The sequence below is a fragment of the Muscardinus avellanarius genome (assembly GCF_963383645.1).
Source record: "Muscardinus avellanarius genome assembly, chromosome: 6".
Classification (NCBI taxonomy): Eukaryota; Metazoa; Chordata; class Mammalia; order Rodentia; family Gliridae; genus Muscardinus; species Muscardinus avellanarius.
In genome coordinates, this window is record NC_137791.1 from 31,248,445 (window position 1) to 31,264,414 (window position 15,970).

General features: G+C 37.3%; 1 protein-coding gene across 6 annotated transcripts in view; it reads left to right on the forward strand.

Annotated features, from left to right (window-relative positions):
• Positions 1-15,970, forward strand: part of RAPGEF2 (Rap guanine nucleotide exchange factor 2) — a gene marked incomplete at both ends in the record, with an annotated part of 267,933 nt that overhangs the window by 160,881 nt on the left and 91,082 nt on the right. For 3 of the 6 annotated variants that reach the window (XM_080697999.1, XM_080698000.1, XM_080698001.1), the window contains one exon: positions 6,371-6,430. The exons of 2 other annotated variants lie outside the window; for them this stretch is intronic. In XM_080697999.1, the coding sequence (XP_080554125.1) occupies positions 6,371-6,430 (60 nt within the window). Of the gene's footprint in view, positions 1-5,495; positions 5,550-6,370; positions 6,431-15,970 lie in introns of those variants that run through there. One more of the 6 variants, XM_080698002.1, reaches the window with a different exon arrangement.

The following is a 15,970-nucleotide window of genomic DNA, read 5'->3' on the forward strand; positions in this document are numbered from 1 at the left end:
TTGTTATAGGTAGGCTGTTATATTATTTTTCAGCTGATGAATTGATACAACATGAACAGTTTGCTGTTAGGATTTTCCTAAAGATTTCTGTGGATCATATCTCTGGAGTACACCTGGGTAATCTTTATTTGGCTATTCCATTAGATCATTCTGAGCTAGACATTAACTCACAAATTCCCAATATTTCAAAAGCCTATGAGATTCAACTCGTATCTTTTGTCCACATCTCACCATGTGTCAGGCAATGTGATGGCTTCTTTTTTTTTTTTTTTTTGTTGGGTCTGGGGATGGAACCCAGGGGCATTCGACCTCCAAGCTATACCCCTTGCCCTGTTTTTTATTCTTTATTTTGAAACAGGGTCTCACTAAGTTGCAGAGGGCCTCACCAAGTAGCTGAGGCTGTCCGAGAACTGTGATCCTCGGGTCTCAGCCTCCTGAATGCTGGGATTACAAGCCTGCGCCACCACATTCGGCAAGATAGCTTCTTTTTATTATTAAATTGTTCTCAATAATAAACCTAAGTACCAGTTTATAGATTGCTTCGATGAGGTATGTCTGAGTATACCCAGAGAGGAAATAGATTATGTGAAAATGTAGAATGGAATTAAGGTATAAAAAGTTTGTTAATCAGCTTTTTTAAAAAAAGAAATTAGTTGAGGTGGGGGGTGTATTTGCTTTAGGAAAATAGAATTACAATGTGTGACTATTGCTTATTTTGCATTAGCTTAGTGATTGATTTGGTATTTTAATATAGAAAATAGAATTTTAAAATGTCATTTTTGGGGGAAACAATAAATTATTAGAACTCAAATTTGAAAAATTTTTGTTTCTAGATGTCAGTGAATAGCTTATCCTTGTCTCATCTGCCAGTTTTCTTCAACTTAAATATTTTTTTCTTTGAGACAGGGTAAGAATCAGAATATAACTATTAAGTGAGTTTAAGTGGTATTAGAAAACTAGAGTTTTGCCAGGCGTGGTGGTGCATACTTGTAATCCCTGCTCTTGGGAGGCAGAGACAGGAGGATTGCCCAGGTTCGAAGCCAGCCTCGCTGGCTTAAGAGACCTTGTTTCCAAATAAAATATAAAATAGGTCTGGAGTGTAGCCTGGAGGTAGAAGGGTTCCATCTCCAGTACCAACAAAACAAAACATCTAGAGTTTTATTTTGTATCTTTCCAAACTACTAACTCTATAGTATTATGCAGTTTTTCTAACAAAAAATTTTTTTCTAACTTCCCTTTGGATTTTGATAAAACTTAATTAAATGTGCATAAAGCACACCAAGATTTATGGTTAAACACCATGTTCCAAATATAATTAATAATTACTGAGAGTAGACTCCTCTTCGTCATCAATGTCGTCTCCTCCTCCTCTTCTTCCTCCTTCTCCTTTCTTCTTTGAATGAACCCAGAGACATTCTACCTCCGAGCTACACCCTCGGTCTATTTTGGGGTGGTGGTGGTACTGGTGTTCCTGGAAGCCCTTCTACCTCTGGGCTATACTCCCAGACCTATTTTTTTATATTTTTACCTGGAAAGAGGGTCTCTTAAGCCAGAGAGGCTGGCTTCAAACCTGTGCTATCCTCCTGTCTCCGCCTCCCAAGCGTGGGGATTATAAGTGTGCGCCACCACGCCCGGCTCCTTTTTAAGTTATTATTATTATTTTTATTTTTTTGAAACAGGGTCTCATTGAGTTGTGAAGGGCCTCACTAAGTAGCTGAGGCTGCCTGCAAACAACAGTCCTCTGGTCTCAGTCTCCTGAATGCTGGGATTACAAGCCTGTGCCACTATTCCCGGCTATCTATTTTCTTAATTTTATAGTAATTTGAAAGCAGATAACAAAGGTGAAAAGAGAAGAAGCAGTAGAGTAGTATTAAATTTAATCTTCATTTTTTGGGAGCAATATTGCTGAGAATTTAGAAGTCTTTAGATGTTTTTGACATGGAAGAAAGTGTTACATAGCTTTTTAAGCTGGATTTTATTTAATGCTACTTGTTGAATATAATGTAAGTTAGAGCTACTTCCAGGTTAGTGTGATTTATCCTTGCTTATGTAAAATCTGTAATATTGGAATCTCCTAAATATTGAGTTTATATTTTATTTCTTAAACACTCTTTGGCATATTATAATCTGATATAATTGTGTTTTTAATGTACAAGATAGAATGGATTAAAAAAAGTCAACATTATACTCCTGAGGTTTAAGATATCTAGGTTGTAGGCATGGAGCCAGTCTGTGACTAGAGATCATGCCAAGGCTGCACAGGAAAGCCTTGGTGCCTGAGGACATGTGATTTTCTTACTTCATTTGTCATGTTCCTCTACTAGGTTAGCTTTCTTCTTGAGAGAAGTGATATGTTTTTCTTGAGAGAAGCAAACAATGGGAAATCTTCACAATATAAGGTTGCATACCATGAGTATGGTTTAGTTTGGCTTAAGCTTGGAGAAGAATGTTTGTTATGCAGACATGTTGGTTATGTGGACCTTGATGGTGCAGTCCCCCTTTTTTTGGTATTAGAAATTTAATCCAGAGACATTCTACCTCTCAGCTATATCCCCAGTCTTTTTAATTTTTTGTATTGTAAAAGGGTCTCACAAAGTTGCTGAGCCTGACCTCTAATCTTCGATCCTACTGTCTTAGCTTCCCATGTATACCATAGCATCTGGCTGATTGAGTAGTCCTTCAGTTGCTACTTATTTTTATTATTGTGATAAAATATATGCAACATTAAAATTTACCACTGTAACCATTTTGAGTGTATATTTCCATTGCATGTTAGTACATTCCCATTGTTGTGAAATCGGTGCCATCATTTGTCTCCAGAACTTTTTTTGTTTTCCATACTGAAACTCTATACCAAGTAGGAAATGACTCTCCAGTCTTTCCTTCCTCCGCCACTGGCAACCACCATTCTACTCTTTATCTCTAGGAATTCGACTGTTTAAGCACCTAGAGTCAGCTATAGAGTGTAATGTTCTTTTGTGATGGTCTTATTTCACTTCACCTGATGTCTCCATAGCTTATCCACATAGTAGCATGTCACAGAATTTTATTTTTCTCTATGGCTGAATACTGTCTCATTGTATTTTATACTACATTTTATTTACATGTTTATCAGTACATGTATATTCGGGTTGCTTCCACCTTTTGGTGCTATTTACTTTAAAATTATTTTAGAAAAATATTTGGGATTTTGACAGGAAGTAGTCAAAAGATCAAATACAGTTTTGCTGATGTTCATTTCCAGTCAGTGGAAATTTTATACATTCATTCAACAAAATGCAAGCATTCACAAAGTGCACTGTACAGGCAGACACACATGACACAGTCATCATGGGCCTTACAATGTATTGGGGGAAGTAGACTATGATTGCTTAAAAAATCTCATGATTAAATATAAAGTCACAACTGTAATAAGTAATAGATAAACACTTGTGATAACCCCAAGGACATTTCACCAGTGTGGTTTTGGGGGGCAAAGAGGTAGAGGAGAGAGAAGGAGAGTTCCAGGTAGAGGAAGTTTCATGTACAAAGGCCCATTTTGCCCATCAGAGAAACAAGAGTGGCCAAAGTGACTTGGAGTGCAGAGAGTAAGCATGGGCATGGGAAATCTGGAAAGTGTGCTAGTCTTGCATACTGCTGTGGGAACTTGGCCTTTATGCTGAGTGCAGTGGGAAGCCATTGAAGTGTTTTAATTTGTAAAAGGAGCTCTCTGGATGAGACTGAAGTGATCAGACTTAAGTATTTAGATGATCCAGGGAGTAGTATGATAAATGGGTTGGGTGGGTAGGGTTAGAATTGAATCCAGACTGTTGATGAAGGAGATGTTTGCAGTTCTCAAAGCAAAAAATAATAGAATGGAATGATAGCAGAGATCGAGAGAAATTTAAACTGGAGAAAAATTAGAGAATTAATAAGTGTGATGGGTGGAACTTAGAGACAGGTATGAAGAATAACTCATGGATGTATAAATTGTATATCAAGATCACAGTAGTCCTTTATTTGTGGAATGTATGGGATTCGTAGTGAAAGCCGAAATAGGTAATTCTTGAGAAATTGGTTGCGAAATTTTGGGAAGGGGTGAGGCGTGAGGCTTTGGTTGTAGTGAAATACAGGTTTTAGGGAAGGGTTCTGTTTTGTTTGGCTTTTGATATAAAAGAGACTAGATATTTAAAAGCCAAATGAGAAGTACCTCTGGTTGTGAAGGAGAGATGAAATACATGTAGGATAAGAGGGATATTGGGTAACATAAGTCTAAGAAAGAGTAGGAGGGAATGGTTAACTTCAGAGTGGAGGGAATGGTTAACTTCAGATATGGAGGGAATGGTTAACTTCAGAGTGGAGGGAATGGTTAACTTCAGATATATGGAGGGAATGGTTAACTTCAGAGTGGAGGGAATGGTTAACTTCAGAGTGGAGGGAATGGTTAACTTCAGATATGGAGGGAATGGTTAACTTCAGAGTGGAGGGAATGGTTAACTTCAGAGTGGAGGGAATGGTTAACTTCAGAGTGGAGGGAATGGTTAACTTCAGATTTGAGGACAAAGATAGAAGGAGGATGGGATCAGCTGTAAGAGTCAAGAAACACAAGTTAGCAAGCACTGACAGTTCCAAAGCATTGTTAAAGATGCTAGCTTTCCCATGCCTATTTTCTGTTCTGTGTATCATTTATAGACACATCTGATTGTGAGAAGCTAACCATTTCAGAGAGTGTCTTTGTTCCTTGTCACCTGTAATGAAGTCATTTAAGTAAACCTATGTATATAGGTAAAATTAAGAGTTTTTTGTAAAAATTATGTATTTCCATTTAATTTCAACACTCTACTTATAGAAATTTAGTTGGGGGAAAGGAAACCCACGTGTGTTTATTTTAATATTATTGGCAAGGTGCATACGCGTGCCTGTGTGTTATGGGTGTTTGTGAAAATTATACCTAAATTTACACAAAGCATGCTAAGTACGCATTTAACATTTTTCAGTAAGTACTTGTTTATTATAGCACAATGATATTTGATGGTGGGGTAGAGATCACATTGATTCTCTTATCATCACCTTGTTAAAAATCATATTTTAGTTCGAAGCTATTCAAGTAAGTCCTTGCTCCATTTTCCCACCCTGTCTTCAGTGATATTATTTGGAGTCAGCAATCAATGGATTCCATCCCTCTGAGACTTGCTTAATCTACAGCTGCTGATCTAATACAGGCAAGAGCTTGTTACTTTATCTGAATTGTCCGTTGCTACCTTAATGAGTGAAATGGTTAAGTAGAGGAGGGGGCGAGTCTTAAGGAATGTGTGTACCGTTTGAGCTGAATATTTCAGTGGGAGAGGGAGGGTGAGAGAGAAATCCACTTACATCACTAGAACTGCATCGAGTGTGAGCCTTGCAGGTTAAGAGACAGACTACAGTGTCTTGCTTTCTGCAGGAAGCAGCAATGCTGTTTGTTTCCTAAGAGGAATTTTTTATTTAGAAAAGGAAGCTTTCTCTCTACCCAGGAAATGGCTTTCCTTGTGCGTTGCTATGCCAACTGCCTGCAGCCATGGTCCTCCAAAGTAAGCACAATAATGTAATTATGTTGGTGTGTTGCATTCAGACTCATGATTCTTGAGATCGTGTGTGTGCATGTGCTGTGTTTCTGTTAGTGACTCTCTTGCTAGCAGGCATGCTTGTGTTGAGTGTGAGGGACAGACATCATTAAATTAAATGTCCATCAGTGTCATGCTGCTAAGATTAATTGTGCAAACTTGGTTAGTGGAGTGGGACAGAGATCACTGGTCACCACTCTGTCAGCATCATGAGCAGCTAGGGAGGAGGTCCCGATTCACACGCTCTGCCCTGATTTTTTTTTCCTCCTCTTTTTTCTCCCCCTTGGTCGGAGGGGTCCGTATGTGTGATTACAAATGAAACAAGAGTGTTAACAATGCTTGGCTGAATGCTAGAGATGGGTCTTATACCACCCTGGCTAATATAATTCTGTATTAGCCTTTTTGAAGGGAATCTGTGTGCAGTCAGCCATTTTAGCTTTTTTTTTTTTCTTTTTTTCTTTTGCCTCTTGTTCTTCAGTCTCTGTAATAATCTTGTTCTCTTGGAAGACTGAGAGCTGTGTGAGGTTTTCTCAGTCTTGCCATAACCTAGGAGGGTTAGAATTTCAATGTTATAAAAATGGAGCCGAACACCGTTCCTTGGATTCCTTTTCTGGTCTACAAGTGTGAAGGGTTTTTAAGAGTAGTGACACTTTAAGCTGCAGCTTGGTTTTCCTCCTCCTCCTTTTTTTCTTTCTTTTTCTTTTAATTTAATGCTGTAGAGAGTGACATGCCATCGTGAGAGATTGGTACATGATGTGTAAATTCAGTTCAGCATATGTTTCTTCATTATGAAACCACTAGCAGCCCCAGCTAACCATGGAGTTATGGGCCAGCAGGAGAAGCACTCAGTAAGTATCACAAATGCTACGTGTGCTTGGGTAGCACATCATAGAGAACTGCTTTACAATGGAAATTGTTGCTCTTTCTCTTTAGGAAAAACAGGTTTTTAGAGGGTATAATAATCTGCTTGGAGGAGGGAGGGTGAGTTTCAACTGGCATGTTCTTCCAATTTTTTCATAAATTTTAAAAAATTTTAAGCATGACCAACAATTCATTTAAAGCAAAAGCACTGACATTGAAAAATGTTGGACAGCTGATTTTTATGATCAGAAACTAAAGCTTGACAACTGAGTAGTTGCTAAAAATGTTTTTATAGTTAAATTTAATGAAAGATCATGGGAGACATTACTGTGAATGAAAGTCTGTCATGAAGAATTCGTATGCAGGTTTGAGAGGGAGGGAAAGAGATTTGGTTATTGATTTGCTAATAAAATGATCATTAGGACTTGTCTCACTTTTTAACATGTATTAAATAGTGATGAAAGCACAGAATATTTTAATGCCACACACAAAAAATCACTGCTTCCAAATAATTGATCCCATGAGTCAGCTGTGTGATTGCCATGCAGAAGTCCCACAGGCAGCCACTGCTGTTGGTGAGAAACACTTTTATTTGCTAACACTAGCTTAGAGGCTGCTCTTCCAGGAATCTGAGCTCTCACAGTTCTATTTTATGTTACCATGTTGCAAGTTTTATGCGATCACACTAATTCATGGCATTAATAAACACTAAATCTCAAAATGAAAATGTATATATTTAGGTATATTATATAGTATTTTCTTATATGTATGCATTTTCTTAAAGTATGTAATTATATATCCTAGCATCCAGTGTTACTGTGTTATGGTATAGGAATTTATGTATTCTAGTTTTTTTTAAAAAGACATTAAACTTCAAAAATGACTTTAAGCTAGGTGTGGTGGTACATGCCTGTAATCCAAGTACTTGGAAGGCGGAGACAGGAGGATTGCAGATTTGAGGACAGCCTTAGCAACCCAGCATGACTCTGTTTCAAACAAAAACAAAAAGGGCCAGGGATGTAGGGCAGAGGTAGATTGGTCCTAGATTCAACCCCCAGTAAAACACAAACGTGCGCGCACGCGCGCACGCACACACACACACACACACACACACACACACACACACACACACACATATAAATGTAACTAGGAGGTGATAAATCTAGAATGTTTAGGTACTTAGGTTTATAATTTGATTTCAAAATTATTGACTAGATTCAAGAGATTTTCTTAAATGAAATGACCTGAAGGTTCCCCTTCTTGGGAGTGAACTATAGGACGTTCTTGAGGTAGAAGTTATTTGTGATGCACAGAGCCGGCCCCTCCTAATGAGGTTCTTGTGCTACTCCAGTGATTAAATCTCTTCGGATCAGATCTCAAAAGAGATCAGCCTATACTTAAAATCACTAGTAAGAAAGGTTGTTACGGAGAAGTTCCAGTATAATTTGATTTTATTAGTAAGATCTTTACCATCAAGCTTGTCAAAACTTTTTCCATTTTAACATAAGAGTGTTAGTTAAACTACTTGAGGAACCTTAGAAACAAAGTTTAAACCACAGGCTCCCTAGTCACCATTTTCATAAATGCTTTACTGATGAACAAGATGATATTTAAATTACTTCACTGGTGAACAAGATGGTATGTAAATTCTAATAATATAAACTTAAAATTATTAAAAATTATTCACTGGTAGAGGGAGAAGAAAGTATTACTAGATTTATGAAAACAAGAGTAGTCTGGACAGAAAGTATCAAGTAGTGTATAAACTTGACTGCCTGGGATCTTATTCTGTAAGCATATTTGTTTCCTGATGCATGTTTCATATCTCACTCAAATTTAAGATAAAACTGCGACAGAATATTACTAATTGTAAGATTACTTTGAATCAAGCAAGATATAGAAAATATGAATTCTATTTCTCAGGTGACACTGTTGTTAGAAACTGAAATAATAAGCCGGGCGTGGTGACGCACGCTTGTAATCCCTGTGCTTGGTTGACGGAGACAGGAGGATCGCGCAGGTTCAAAGCCAGCCGTGCTGGCTTAAGAGACCCTGTTTCCAAAAATTAAAAAAAAAGTATAAAATAGGTCTGGGAGTGTAGCCTGGAGATATAAGGGCTTCCAGGAACCCCAGTACCACCCAAGAGGGGGGGGACTGAAATGATAGAATTACCTACCTCAGAGCTTTGGGTGCAGTGCAGTTGATGGTTTGTGATATCGAGATATTGTCTTCTTGTTGAATAGTCTATTGTTGATCTAGACTTTAACTTTTAATTTTATGTGAGAAGTTGAATAAGAGAATAGTAAGTTTGCCTCTCACATGCTAGGTGACTTGTCAGTGTTTGTTGAGCAAAATTGAGTGAGATTGTTCCTGCTCCACTCTGCAAAGCCTTATGAGAAGAGTGTCAGGATTAATCTCAAGTGAGCCAAATTTAGAAAAATTCACAAATAATTCTATTTTTACTTTAAAGGGTTTTTGACTTTTTAAGTGGCATTGCTTAAGAATAGAGAAAATAGTGTTACAAAACAAAACCTAGTGTAGTGGCACATGCCAGAATCCAAGGAGCTGGGTGTGGTGACGCACACTTGTAATCTCAGTACTTGGGAGGCTGAGACAGGAAGATTGCAGGTTTGAAGCCAGCCTCACCAATGTGATGAGACTCCCAGCAACTTAAGGACATCTGTTTGAATAAAAAATATATTTTTAAAGGGCTGGGATTAAAGATTGAAAATAGAATGCCCCTGAGTTTAATCTCCGTTACCAAAAGGGGCAAAAATGTGAAGTAATAGATAGGTAGCTCAGTTGGAAAGTGCCTCTGGGTTTACTCTCTTGTACTGTAGAGAAAAATTAAATTTGGGGAGAGCATTTTAATTTATTTTATTTGCTATGGTTGAACATAAATAGCAAACTCAGTTATTGTGTTAGAATCATTGAAGTCTTCTGGGTTATTGCTTTTTTTTTTCTTGTTCTGTATTTATCTCAGTTGCTGGCACTTAGTAGGTATACAGTAAATAACTGTTAACTTTCCCTTTTATTTTGGCAGTACTGGGGGTGGAACACAGGGGCATTTTCCCTCTGAGCTACACCCCCAGCCCTATTTTTTATTCTTTTATTTTGAAACAGGGTCTCACTGAGTTGCAAAGGGCCTCACTAAGTAGCTGAGGTTGTCAGCGAATCTGCTATCCTCCTGTTTCAGCCTCCCAAATGCTGGGATTGCAAGCATGCACCACCATGCCTGGCTTAATGTTCCCATTTAATTGGACTTTTGGATAATGTAAATCTTACTTAATTCTTGAGACTATTTTCCTTGTGGATTGTACATATCTTTCCATGCATCCTTCCTGTCCTTTCTGTATGTCAGTTGACAACACCTAAGATGAATCACAGAAGTGTGCGTAGTGGTTTTTTTTTGTTGGTCACATAGAGCTTTTCAGTTTGCCTTCAGAGGATTCTTATGATTTTGTGAATATAAAAATCTTAGGAATGTTTTAGAATAAAAATATATTGTTAGCATTTCTGAATTGTGTTATAAAATTGTATTTTTCAAAAAACTACCATAAATTATTAATTGTATAGACTATAAATTGATGTTATACAAATAAGTTTTATAGGTTCCATAATTTGGAGAAAATGTTGGAGAAGCATTCAAGATTTCTTTTCTCAATTTAATAACACTTGCGTGTGTACATGTGTGTATATTTAAGTGTGTGTGGCGCTGGGGATTGAACCCAGAGGCATTCTATCACTAAGTTCACCCCCAGCCCTTTTTATTTTTTATTTTGAGATAGAATCTTACTAAGTTGCTCAGTCTTGCTATATTGGTGAGACTGTCCAACCCGCACTCATGTCTCAGACTCCCAAGTACTGGGACATCTGATTTAGAGTTGCCCTTTTGATAATACTCATTCTGACTGTCCAAGAGCTGAGAAGCCTTCCAATTTTTTAGGACCGTCTTTTATTTCCTTCTTTAGTGTTTTATAATTTTCATTGTAGAGGTCTTTTGCCTCCTTGGTTAGATTTATTTCTAGGAAAAAAATTTTTTTTTGAGGCTGTTGTTAATAGAATTGTTTTCCAGATTTCTTTTTCAGTGGATTCATGATTGGCTTCATATTGAAAAGCAGTGGTGATAGTGGGCATCATTGTCTTGCTTCTGATTTAAAAGGGAATTCTTGCAGTTTTTTTTTCCATTCAGCATAATGTCAGCTTTGGTTTATTGTATATTGTCTTTATGATGTTGAGATAAGTTTCTTCTACAATTTTTTAAACATAAATGGGTGTTGGATTTTGTCAAATGCTTGTTCAAAATCTGTTGAGATGATCATGTGATTTTTGTCCTTAGTTCTATTTATATCATGAATAACATGTCTTGATTTGTATATGCAGAAACAGCCTTTCATCCCTGGAATGAAACCAACTTGGTTGTGGTGTACAGTTTTTTTTTTTTTTTGTATGGTTTTGAATGCCCCTCACTAGTATTTTGGTTAGAATTTTTGTGTCTTTGTTCATCAGGGATATTGATCTGTAATTTTCTTTGCTTGTGGTAACTTAATTAGTTACCACTTAAGGTGATACTGGCTTCATAGAATGGATACCACAAAAAAATTCTCCCTTTTCCTGTGATACAGTCCTCATCCAAAAGTATATCATTCAATTTTCATATATTTATGTAATTCCTGTGGGTCTTCCTATTGTTGATTTGTATTTTCTTCCCATTAAGATCTGAAAAGATGCAAGGAATTACATTGCTTCTTTTGAATTTGCTAGTACTTGCTTTGTGACCTAGAATATGCTATTTTGGTGAAACCTACATGAGCAGCTAAGAAGAATGTATTAGTTGTTGTTGATTGAGATAATCTATTTATGTTTATTAGGTCCAATTTTTATTAGTGTTCTTTAGGTCAGAAGAGTCTTAACTTTTGATTGGAAGATGGATCTAGTGGTGTCAGAAGTGTGTTGGAAGTCTCCCAGAATTACTGTATTGTGGTGTGTCTGAATGTTAATGTAATGAAGAGTTTATTTCATAAAAGTGGGTATATCCACATTTGGTGCATAAGTGTTTGCTATATCTTCTTGTTGGATGGTTTGTTTTATCACTACAAAATGACTTGCTTTGCCTCTTCTGGTAAGTTTTATCCTGGAGTCTGCCTTGTCAGATAAGAGAATTCCTACCTCTGTTTTTGGTCTCCATTTGCATCATAGAATAACGTTTTTACATTCTTTCCCCTGTATCCTTTGAATATTTTTACCTTTTAGGTAAGTTTCTTGCAAGGAACATACTTTTAATTGGGGAGTTAAGACCATTGACATTCTTTTTTTTTTTTTTTTTTTTTTTTTTTTTTTTTTTTTTTTTTTTTTTTTTAGGTACTAGGGATGGAACCCAGGGCATTCTACCTCTGGGCTACTCTGCCAGACCTATTTTTTTATATATATTTTATTTGGAAACTGGGTCTCTTAAGCCAGCTGAGGCTGGCTGCGAACCCGCATGATCCTCCTGTCTCAGCCTCCTAAGTGCGAGGATTACAAGAGTGCGCCCGGCTTAATGTTATTATTGAGAAATGATTTTTATTTCCTATCATTTTGACCTATCTTTTCTGTTTGCTGTAGTATTCTCTTTGATTCTCTCCTTAACCTCTACTTTAGTAATTTTGATTTTTATGTATTGTGAACCTCTTCTTTGATCTTGTCTAACTGGATTCTCCTATACATGGGTGTTCATCTTGTTTTCCATTGAAATTCCAGTCCTTATTCAGAAGTGTGTTTTTCAGACTCCATGTATTTATGTAATTCTTCTGGATTCCTTTTGTTGATTTCTATTTTCATTCCATAACTCTTATTATAATAGACTATATAATATATTATTATTTTTAAATAGAATTTTAATGCCTTTGATTTGTGCCTTTAGACCTTCAGTACCTATTATTCATAAATTTGGTTGTTCAACATTATCTCATATCCTGAATATTTTGGTTGTTTTGTTGTGTTGTGTTCTTTATATTGTTGACTGTGTAATCAAATGGTTTCTATTCAATACTGTTTTATTCAGGGGCTCTTTTGACTCTTATGTAGGACATCAGTTTCTTTTTTGGTATATTGTTTCATAGCTGGAACACTTCTGATTTCATTTTTAAGATCAGATTGATAAATACAAATTTTGAATTGTCTTTCTGGCATTTCCTATATCACTATATTGATGATTTCCATTATTAGGGAGTTGTGGAATTTGTTGTTTCCTTGCTGGCCATTTTTCTCATGTTTCCAGAATTCTTAGATTTGTATATCTGTTATATTGGCTTCCTTTTCCTCTTTGAGTGGGAATTCTATGCTATTTTGTTGTTCCATTATAATAGATCCCGTGCTGGGGTTATATGTTTGCCTCAGTGAATTTGTTCCATTTAATCAGGGTTTTGAGTTAATCTCCCTGAACTTTTTTTTTTTTTTAAATAGGATATAGTCCTTAGTGCAGGCAAGCAACAGTCTCGGATTAGCTACTACCTTCTGTGCTCACCAGGCCCAATCTCAGAAGGGCCAGAGGTTATAATGTTCTTTGCTATGGCTTGGCTAACTGAACTTTAATGTTCCAGGGTCTCCAGTGCTGCTCTGTCAACCGTGATCACTTGAGACCTTGATGGCTGCCAGCCTCCATGTTTGCTGTACCAAAATCCCACTGGGTGGGAGATTGTACAGTTTTGAGTCTGTAGTGTGGATGGCTGTGTTATTTAGCCCCAGGAATACCACTGCTGCTCTGCTGGCTGTGATCTGGCTGAGTTCTTAGAGCCTAAACTCAATGGTCTAAGAGATTGTACCATTTTGAACCTTGGGTGTGGCTGGCTGAGTTATTTAGCTCTAAGGACACCACTGCTCCTCTGGTAGCTGTGGTCACGTGATTTGTTGCAGGACTCTGGCCTGCTGGCCAAGAAATAACAACCTTCCAAGCCTGTGGCAAGGTTGACTGAGCAGTACAGACTGCTGATTCTAGGTCCTGTCCAAGTGTCCCTAGGAACTATCTGCTAATTCACATTTTTGATGTGTCCAACTGTAGACCCTACAAAGTTTGGTCATTGCCACATTAGTCCCTGCAGCTACATAGGCTCTTGCTGAAGTGGTTATAAACTCAGGGTCTCAATGAGTCTACTTTTAGTTGCTCATATCCCTTTAGTAAGGGTCTGTAGTTCCAACTGTAGCCACTGGAGTTCGCTGGGCAGTTTGGATGGGTGGTCTGGCGATTTGCAGTCTTGAGGTACTCAAGTGTGGAGAAAAGAATACCATTGCTTTTTCATGTTGGTTTCTTCCAATCACTGGCTGGTCCTAGCAGCTGGAAGCCCCATTGTAGGCTCGCCAAGATGGCGCTGCCTTTGTTCTCAACTCACTAGAGGAGACATGTGGAACGTTTTTCAGTTGTCTGCTCTATGCACACTTTAACTGTCTTTCTTCTGCTGAGTTCTGTCTGTGTTTCTTCTCTGGCCAAGAAGTTTTCCAATTATTTCATTTCTGAGATGCGTGACAACCCATATGCTCTGCCTTCCTATATTCTGCCATCTTTAATGTTAAAATGAATTATCTTGAGAATTCCACCTTGGCCCTCATGATATACATTTTCCTTTCTTTTGTTTAGCTTTTTCTTTTTCTTTTTTTTTTTTTTGGCAGGTCTGGGGATGGGACCCAGGGGCATTCGACCTCTGAGCTACATCCCCTGCCCTATTTTTTATTCTTTATTTTGAAACCGGGTCTCACTGAGTTGCAGAGGACCTAAGTAGCTGAGTCTGTCAGCGAACCGCGATCCTCCTGTATCAGCCTCCCCAAAACTTGGATTATAAGCATGGTGGTACACACTTGTAATCCCAGTACTTATGAGGCTGGGACAGAGGATTGCAGGTTGGATGCCAGCCTCAGCAGCTTAGTGAGTGAGGCCCATTTTCCAAATAAAATAATGAAATAGAAACTGGGAGTGGTGGTGCACACTTGTAATTCGGGAGGCTGAGACAGGAGGATCAAGGTTTGCAGACAGCCTCAGCTACTTAGGCCCTTTGCAACTCAGTGAGACCCTGTTTCAAAATAAAGATTAAAAAATAGGCCTGGGGGTGTAGCTCGGAGGTAGAATGGCCCTGGGTTCCATCCACAGTACCACAAAAAATATATAAAGGAAGGACGGCAGGCAGCAGGCAGGCAGGCAGGTGAGCTAGGGTACAGTTCAAAGGCAGAATGCCCTTGAGTTAAGTCCCCAGTACCACACATAAAATAAAAATTTTTCTACCATGACAATTTGACCTTTTCTATAAGTATTGTATGTAGAGTGTCTGTTTAATATAATTCAGTTGATATATTTTCCTTTAAACAATATAGAGGAATGGTACTAGCACTAATTATAGATGTTAGTAAGTTATATACCCTCTTGTGTTAAGACTTCACCTCTTCTCTGTCTGATCTTTATTATGTCTATTTTGACAGACATATTTCCTGAGATGAAATGCACTTGTCTTTTGGGGAGGTTTTCCACTGTGCTTGTTCTCAAAGATGCTTGAGAAAAAGTGATCCTATTGTTTTATTCAAGGACAAGGTCATCTTGACTTGGATTTGGGCCAAGAAACCCTGACAACAAATAATAGATCTTTTTAGTCTCATTCGTAGTAAAGAAATATATTTAGAAAGTTGCCAAGGCATCATATACACTTTTTATACGTGTACAATCAAAAAAACTGCATCTTATTGTAGGACATGATGTAGTAAGATCTTTGCTTTTAGCGCAAAGAAAAAGTATGTTTTATATCCTTTAACTATTGTTTAGTAATAACCCATTTCAAAATAGACTACCTGAAAATAAAATCAAGATTAGTTTAAAAGAGAATGCTCAAAATGTCAGTAGAAGCCCTATTTTCTTAACCATTTAACCATCATAAGGCTTGGCTTGATGGTGAAATGAAACATACAGCCCCCTATACATTTATATTTTATGTATAGGTGTGTGTCTATGTAAATATGAACAGTTTGTAATCTGGTTTCTCATTTAGATATGTAGGAAAAGCCAGACTTATGTTTAGTTTAGTAAAGATTAATTGGGAGAATCTATATAGCCTATCTCTTTTATTGTTTTATTGCTCTATATTTATAGAGGCCTTAAAAATACAATTTTGGTGAGGTACTTTAAAAGTGCAAAATATTTTCAATAGGTCAACACTTCACTAAGTTTTCTAAAAGTACCAGAGAGCAGCAGCACACTTTTCATAATGAAGACAGCAGAACATGACTGAAAAAGCTTTGGAGTTGGTTCTGAATTCCTTCATTTCTCAAAACAGTAAAGAGAATAAAACAGACCTTTTAAATCTTTGAAATATTTTTAGTAAGTGGAAGCACTCTTTGCTATTTTATTCAGCAATTAAGAAATATTGAAACACTTGGAATTCGGAAGGAGTGTCATGGCATACAGTTTTTATGGGTATGTTGGAACATAGAACTGAGAGCACCGTTGTTCCTGTAATGCTAGCAGAAATAAGAATCCATACTGTGAGTAGAGGTTCAGAAGTTCCATAGTC